We start from the raw sequence: 8557 nt of genomic DNA on the forward strand, positions 1-8557 counted from the left end.
GAGAGATTTTACGTTATAAGTCTTTTGGAGGGTTTTGTATTTCTTTGATTTTCCAAGAAGATCATTTATTTCAATAGTCAACACAATATTACTTGTAGAAGATAACTGGAAATGATACCTTATTCACAAAGCTAGGGAGCTTCAAGGCCAATGCAGCAATCTTTGGAAACAGTGTCTTGTAGTACTTTTCTGTATCATGGGTATTCTGAAAAGAAAATATGTTCATTGCTTATTATCGCTCATTTAAATAGTCAAGTCACAAAACTAATAATTCAATTACCAAATGTGGGTATTCACCTTATCCAATTTGTGGAGGGCATCAAATGACCACTGATCTTTATATTTGGGGTTATACTTGATGATAGCTTCCTGATGAGAGAAGTTTTAAGACCACCTAATATGCTTATATAACAGTCACAGAAATTCACATTAAGCATGGTCAAAGAATAGCACCGGTTTAACTTTTCATGTGTCCTTGGGAACAAATTTCACATTATCAGTGTAAAAATGAACAATGATTCAATATCCACTCTTGCCAACATACCTCTACATCTTTGACACTGGCTGTTTTCTTACTGGCCAGAGATTTCAGCTTTTTGGATATCACATCCCACCTTGACTTCTGATGTGCTACCTGAAATGACAATTACATTTATGTGCTCTGTTCCATTTGAGACAACATATAAAATCTGTATTATTTTTATATAAGCCTAAATGAAATACAATTAAAACACATTTAAAATGTGCTTCATGTTAGTCTCTGTCAGTGGGGGAAAATTTGTAAAACTAGCACACAACTGGAGACTGTGAGTCATAGTCCTGGGCTCCCAGCTTTTTGTGTTTTCAACTAATGGTACTTAACATTTAAGTATGAGTTATTGAGTTAGTCCAATTTTTGGTTATGGTTTTAAGTTTTGTGGTTTTCTGATTGCTCACTGAGGTTAAGATGCCTCAGTTTTTAGTCCTATCTTTCAAAATACAATTCAATTTCATTTATATAGTGCCAAATGGGGCGTAATTTCGGGCAGGGATAGCTCAGTAGGTAGAGTGGTGGCCCCATGATTGGAAGGTCGGGGGTTTGAATCCACTGAACGGCCACCCTGAGGTACCCCTGAGCAAGGTACCGTCCCTACACACTGCTCCCCAGTGGCGGCCCACTGCTTCACTGAGTGAATGGGTTAAATGCAGAGAGGAATTTCCCCACGGGGATCAATGAAGTATACATTATTATTAAATCATCACAATAGTTGCCTCATTCTGCTTTATGTTGTAAGATAAAGACTTTACAATTGCAAAGAGAAACCCAACAAAGATATGACCCCTGTGAGCAAGCACTTGGGAAAGTAAAAATTCCCTTTTAACAGGAAGAAACATCTGGCAGAACCAGGGTCAGGGAGGGCAGCCTTCTGCCGCAACCGTGTGGGGTTAAGGGAAGGGAGATGGGGCAAAAAACACAAGTGAAGAGAGCATATTGAGAAGATGGGAACAAGTACTTTGAGAAGCTGATGAATGCAGAATGCAGTGGAGGATAGAAGGGGACAGTTAGTGAATTAGGTGGAGCACTGTGAATGAAGTAAATAGAAAAAAAAATGGAATCAAAGGGATATGAAAAGATTATAAAAGATTATTTAAAAAAAGAAAAATAAGGAAACAAGCAGAGGACAAGGACCACATGATCTGTCAGCCCCAGATGAGAAATTCACTGCAATAAAAAATTAAAAATCCAGACTTTCCAGGATCCATGGGATAGTGCCAAGAACTTATACTGTGAGTGATGACATCCAGCAATGGTAAATGGCCTGTATGTGTAAAGTGCTTTACACATCCAGTCATCCACCCATTCACACACTGGTGATGGTAGGGCTGTTCGATATAACGATATATATCGGATGACGATATAAAAACATCTATCGTTTCATTTTACGCTATCGTTTGTTTCGTGGTGTCGCAAAATAAACTGTTTACGGCAATATTTTTTCATCGTTTTGATGGTCACTGTAGTGGCTATATTAATTTCTTAAAGTTCTCTCTTTCTCTTATATTTAATATAACCACACTACGGACGGACAAGCGCCTGTTTTTATGCGTTGTGGTTAGCAACAACGACGGTAACACCATCGCGTGTCCGCTTGTTTATGTTCCACATAAACCTTTCACAATAAAGCTCAAGATCCTGTTGAGACTTTTCAAAATAAACTGAATCACGTGAAAGAGCAGATTATTTACGGATGAGAAGTAAAAAAGAGCCGCCAGGTGCTAAAAAATAAACCTTAGACTCAAACGTTAGAACAGGCTTTTCCCCGCAGCACGCCGTGTAATAAATACTCACAAAGAAAACGGCGGCCTGTTACAACTTATGTCTAAAAATGTATCGTTTCATGCATCGGTTAAAACACTCGACTCCAGCTACATGACGCACAGCTGGAAACACTTCCCACAAGACGAGCTGCCCGAGATTCACAGAAAATGTTACATTTTTGTGATTTATATCGTTATCGGACGATAGAATTCTTATATCGGGATATGAGATTTTGGTCATATCGCACAACCCTAGGTGATGGCAAGCTACATTGCAGCCACAGGTACCCTGGGGAGCACTGACAGAGGCGAGGCTGCCAAACACTGGCGCCACCGGGCCCTCTGACCACCACCAGTAGGCAACAGGTGAACTGTCTTGCCCAAGGACACAACGCCCAAGACTGTCCAAGCAGGGGCTTGAACCGGCAACGTTCCGATTACAAGGCGAACTCCCAACTCTTGAGCCACGCTCGGCCAATAGCCGCAATCACCCGATGACAGAATGACAGAACTCATTTTTAATGAACCATTTGAAAGATATTTAAGATGAGATAAGAGATAATGGAATATGTTTAAATTAACAGGACGCAGAGATATACATGTTGTACTGCTGTCCACCTTGCTGAGGACACAGCTGTCTCTAAAAATGAAACTGTTGATTTACCAGTCGATCTAGGTCCCTCTCCTCACTTGTGGGCATAAACTGTGAGTAGTGACCAAAAGAATGAGATCATGGATACTAGCGACTAGTGACAGTTATTTTAATACATATATTTCAGTACCCTGTGGCTTGCTCATTAGTTTGAATTACTACTGTGTGAACAACATGCACGTCACTGTACATCAACACCAACTTCTTGCAGTCTTCTTATCTGGCTTTTCTCCAGCTACCTAGATAATACACCTCTTGCAACCTACACAAAGCAATTCTTAGCCTCCAGTGGCTCTTGAATGCCTAAAAACCTGTATAACATGTCTCGCAGGTTTGAAAAACCTCTGACAGTGAACTTATCTCTGTGCCTGTCCTGCTAGACCTCAGTGCTGCATTCGATACTGCTGACAGTAATATTTTATTACAGCGATTAGAGCATGCTGTTGGTATTAAATTTTTCAGTGATGCTGAAAAACGTCATAGATATATTACTTCTGGCCTGGACTGCTGTAATTCATTAGTATCATGTCACAAAAACTCCCTGAACAGCCCTTAGTTGCTCCAAAATGCTGCAGCAAGAGTACTGACAGGGACTAGAAAGAGAGAACATATTTCTCCTATACTAGCTTCTCTTCATCTTCTCTTCTTCCCTGTTAATCCAGCATTGAATTTAAAATCCTTCTCCTAACATGCAAGGTCTTGAATAATCAGGTTGCATCTTATCTTAAATAACTTATAGTACTGTATCACCCCATTAGAGTGCATCGCTTTCAGACAGCTGATCAACTTGGCTCCTAAAATATCAGAAAGTAGAATGGGAGGCAGAGCCTTGAATCTTTCAGGCCCCTCCTCTGTGGAGCCAGCTTCCAGTTTGGATCTCTACTTTTAAGATTGGGCTTAAACGGGCTTGCTGTGAGGCAGGCAGAGCAGGATCCAAATGTAAAACTCTTCTTGTAAAACACATCTGCTCATAGTCTTGAATCCCAGGCTTGTGTCTTAAATTGACTTAATATTGCTATTAATGGCAGTTTAATTTTCTGAGGTTTTTATTTCTTTTAGTCACTTTGAGTTCTGGGTTGTGACAGCCACTGAACTTTACATGGTTACTTAATTATTTCTCCTGAATAATAAGTGAATCCTTTTGCAATGAGGAAGTCATACTTGCCTGTGAACAAGGCATCTTCACAAAGTCGCTGTGCCATAGATCTCTCCCTTTCTGAGATACAAATATCCGTTGAGAGTTGAAAGTATCCACCTGAAAGATAAAAAGTATAATTTCAAGAACACAACCAATACCTCTTTTCCAATAAATCAATCCAATGGTTCTCCATGGTTCTTTGACCATGGGGACTCTGTCTGGAGCCTCCCTCTTCCTTATGCAGGGATGGGCATGCAGTTATCATCATGACATCTGGCCTCAGGTCTTCACTGCTCTTGAGGGGCTGTGGACAGTGGGTCTCCTGGGCCTTTCTCTGTCTGCCTCTGACTTCCAGAGGACATTGTTGCAGTTTCTCATCAATTATGTTTCATGACTAACACACATGCAGAGACACTCATGGTCTCATACAAACAACATAGCAAGATTTGATTTTTGTGTATCAGTTTTTTTAACGTTTTGTTACGCAGGCAGTAGTTGGTGACCAATTGTGATTTTTCCTTTATTTCTATGTTTTTGTCTTTGCATCCTTTGTTCTCTTTATGGTAAATGGACTAGTTCTTATAAAGAATTCAAAGCGCTTTATACAACATACATCACTCACACAAACACTTTTTTCTATCTGGCATTCATGTATATTTATTTTTTACCTGCATTAGAGAGCAACTTGGGGTTATTGTTGTGATCAAGGTTATTTGGTATGCAGACTGGAGGAGCCAGGGATCAAACTACCAACCTTCCAATTTGTAGATAACCTTCTCTACCTCCTGAGTTAAAGTTTTCCAGTATCACTTTGCCTTTGTCTTTGCAAATTTGTACCTGCCCACCTATCAGCTCTGGCACTGTAAAACTACATCAATACTAATAGGAATTAATAAATAACTAAATGAGTTGGTCTTACATCTATGAGGACTGTGTGTCTCTTGTCGAATCTTAGGGGACCCAGCTTCATGTCTCCATGTTGAAGTCGCCCCATATCCTTCAGCTGACAGCAAGATGAAGTCCGTTCCTTCTGTTGTCCGTCTGCTTGTCCGTCTGCTTGTCCGTCTTTTACATTCTCTGCACTGCAAATTCTTGAAGAGGATGGCAAGAAGCTGTCTTGATTTGTGCTATCATTGCTGTGCTGTTCTTTTTCATGCTTTTCTTTCTCCTTTTGAGGATTTTGCTGTGTATCATGCTGGAGGGCTTCTTTCATCTGAGAGCTGTCATTGTGTGTGTGGCGCTTCATGTCTGGGATATTTAAAGACAAGACATGACATCAGGATATCAAGAAGAACTTTTGTTTTAACTCCAGGACTGAAGAAAGAAAAGATCCCGGATAAGTACTTTGAAGAAACAGGCAACCAAATACTTGTCCAACACCTAGTTGGTAAAATCACAAACCCTACAGTCTACAAGACACGATTAGACACACTATCATGTCCCGATTTAAAGAAAGAAACACAGTAAAAAAGAAAGACAGAAGAAAAAAAACATTACTAGAAATTTGTGTGCAGATTAGTCTTTAGGTTCAATGAAACACTAAACCCTCCATCCATCCATTGGCTTCCACTTATCCTTTTCAGGGTCGCGGGGGGCACTGGAGCCTATCCCAGCTGTGTCAGGGCGAGAGGCAGGGTACACCCTGGACAGGTCACCAGTCTGTCACAGGGCTAACACATACACACAGACCACCATTCGCACTCACATTCACTCCCACATTCACACCAAAACATTAACATTAAACATTAAACATTCTTTTAAAATGATATCCACTGACTTTGTTTTCTCCTGCCATATAGATTTACTGTTTTAACCTACATAAAGGTGCATTTAACTCTATGTTAAATCCATCTAATTCTGCATTGTACTCAAGTCCTGACAGAATGGCATGACCACACAGTGGATCCAACAGACTGGGTGCTGCTGGGTGGGAAGCTGTAGAAGGACTTTCTGAGATTGTCTAAAATTTTAAAAAAAAAGACATTGTTATATCAGTGAGATTTTTTCTGACATGAAGGCTATTCTCATCATGCATCTTTGACTGCTTTACTATTCAAACATCTCTGATATTTTTGATTGAATATACCACATGGAATTGTTTAAAGAGATAAAGAAATCACAGCTTGCCCATTCTTCCCATGCCACACACAGCTCAACCTTTATCTCCAGCTCTTCATCCTCAGTGCTGCAGTCGCTCTCAAGCCACTATGCCATAGCTGCTCGACAGCTGCACCACCTCAAACTGAGGCTCCAGTGATAACTGGGAGATGGCTTAGCCTTTCAAGGCCATCCATCTACTGGACTTATGACCAGTAAGTGGACCCCATGCTCCCTGCGGTGGACTCAGCCATGATCCTTCTTACTGGACCTGGGACTGCCTGAGTGTGAGTGTTCTCTGCCGACACTACCCAGCTTTCGAACCCTGGCACTGCTCCAGACTGGCTAGTCTGAGATTACACTACCAGGGGATGCTGTTGGCTCCACCCTGGGTCCAGCATTCTTCCTCGCTGCTCCAATTCCTACACTTGTTTTATACAAAATTATGATTCTCCCTTGCCTTGTTCTTGGTCCCCTCATGCCACACATAGACAACTCACTGCCACGGCAATCCCCAAGCCCGTGTGGCCAGTGGGAGTCCTTGGTGTTAAGGTTTGTGTACAGTATCAGTGTATTTAAAATACTGGCGTACGGAGACTTTGAAATCGTAATATGATCATAGAATTGTTTGAATGTTTTGTTAGGTAAGGACTTAGGCTAAAGATCACATGTCAGCTGTCCGACAGTCAGCATAGAAAAAAGCATGGACAGACTATGCGGGAAGATTGCACTCTAGACTGCAAAGCAATAATCTTCAAAATGGTAGAGATTATATATTGGTGAAACCAATAATTCCATGTTCTTCAGTCTAAGTAACAATACTACAATGAAATTACATATAGCCAGACATAGGTTTATCTAAGTGTTAATATTCTACAAGGCCTGTAGTGAAAATGCCAATATTCATAGAAAAACTTTGAAAGACTGTCAAAGCCTGGAGATCTGTTGCTCAAGACCAATTAAAAAAAAAAAAATACAAGAAAGCCTTGGTCCTCAGAAGCAAAATATTGTAATGCTCTAATCATTAAACTTTTTCTCTTTGAGTAATCACTTGGGTTCTGTGGCTGGGAACCCCTGCAAACTGCACATTGCTTACTGAAGGACAGGTTGAATTTCTAATAAGGATTTATATATATATACATATAAATTCGAATGAATTTTATTCCAAGTAAATATCATTGTTTTAAAGTGTCTTGATGCATTCTCAATCATCCAGGAAAGTAAATCTCCAAAAGCTGATTCTGTTCATTTCTACGTAGCGTTTTGTCCAGATGAACAGAATCAGCTTTTGGAGATTGTTTTAAAGTATCAGGTTGCTTGATCGTCCGTCCTTGTCCTCTGCACACTTGACCAGATCTATTTAACAAAAGGTGCAGGCAGTAGTACCCCTCTTTCTGCGGCACTGTTCAAAATAATGCATGCTGTTGCAACATGCCTTGTGCTATTGTGCAGACTAACTCTGTGTGCTTAGGGAGGCCAAATACAGCGATTACTCTTTCCATGAGAAGGTAGTTGGGCTAGTTTGTTTCCAAACTGCTACAACGCTGGAAAAGTGTGGATAATAGAAACGGAAACGCTCTTGATCTCACGCGATTGGCTCCGAACTAATGATCTCATGTTCACTTTTTAAACTACGTATCCTCATAAATCATAATTCACACTCACAATTTAGCAGAATGAAGTTCAGAATGAAACAATTTAACACTAAGAAAACCCCAGGGCTGCCTGGAGGGGGACATTATTAGGAAGCAGCTTAAGAACCTATGTATGTAGTTTTACGGTAAGTATTGTCATTTACAGTCAAGACTGTGAGGATATTGGTTGCAGTCTGTAAAAAACAGTGTTTAAAAGCAAAACTAGCAACGTTCAAATCATATAGGCTACAAGACGAATATGCGAGGGTTAAAGGCTGAAGTCTTGTCATTACACACGGAACACTCACCTTTCAACGCAGACTTCGCCGAAGGTGTTCACATTTAATGTATTTTAACTGCAATGTTAACTGTTGGCTTTATGGGTTTAAAAACAGTCGTCACCAAACCAGACACACTCAGCGTATGTGCCTTTTAGTTCACTTTCACTTTGACACGAAAACGAAAGTAAGGTTCAGGGAGCAGCTATTGGTTAAACTGCTACTACTTTCATTACTCAAGAAACTAGTGATGGGATTTCCGGATCTTTTTAGAGAACCGGCACTTTCGGCTCGACTCACTAAAAAGATCCGAATCTTTCGGCTCCGACCGACTCTTCAGGTTGTTTTGTTGCTTTAAACTTTTTAGCTGTAGCGTACATTGCAGTGAGAGTCCATGGTTTTTGATTATAGCAGATGATGTAGGAGTATCAGGACAGGGACAGACTGTTAAGAATGTATA

The 8557-nt window shown here is 40.4% G+C and overlaps 1 protein-coding gene across 2 annotated transcripts; it reads right to left on the reverse strand.

Moving 5' to 3' along the window:
- Positions 1–10: 10 nt before the first annotated feature.
- Positions 11–8318, reverse strand: pargl (poly (ADP-ribose) glycohydrolase, like). 2 transcript variants are annotated; one of them, XM_042216657.1, is made up of 6 exons: positions 8128–8318; positions 5008–5336; positions 4116–4205; positions 545–634; positions 298–369; positions 11–205 (listed from the first exon to the last, which is right to left on the reverse strand). In XM_042216657.1, exons 2-6 carry the CDS (start codon positions 5332–5334, stop codon positions 89–91), a joined length of 696 nt encoding a protein of 231 aa, XP_042072591.1. In that variant the 5' UTR covers positions 5335–5336; positions 8128–8318; the 3' UTR covers positions 11–88. The 2 variants fall into 2 exon arrangements, with proteins under 2 accessions (XP_042072591.1, XP_042072592.1); XM_042216658.1 differs by lacking the exon at positions 8128–8318 and adding an exon at positions 5586–5749.
- Between the last annotated feature and the right edge of the window lie 239 nt (positions 8319–8557).

Source organism: Haplochromis burtoni, unplaced genomic scaffold, assembly GCF_018398535.1.
Source record: "Haplochromis burtoni strain Fernald_Lab_line unplaced genomic scaffold, NCSU_Asbu1 Contig_1173, whole genome shotgun sequence".
NCBI lineage: Eukaryota > Metazoa > Chordata > Actinopteri > Cichliformes > Cichlidae > Haplochromis > Haplochromis burtoni.

Bases quoted from the DNA above. Each gene is read 5' to 3' on its own strand.
- pargl (XM_042216657.1), bottom strand. From the start codon at position 5,334: ATGAAGCGCCACACACACAATGACAGCTCTCAGATGAAAGAAGCCCTC. The intron at 635-4,115 runs GCAAGTATGACT...TTGTCATTTCAG, and splicing joins TGAAGATGCCTTGTTCACAG to GTAGCACATCAGAAGTCAAG. The intron at 206-297 runs GTGAATACCCAC...TTTTCTTTTCAG, and splicing joins CCCTCCACAAATTGGATAAG to AATACCCATGATACAGAAAA.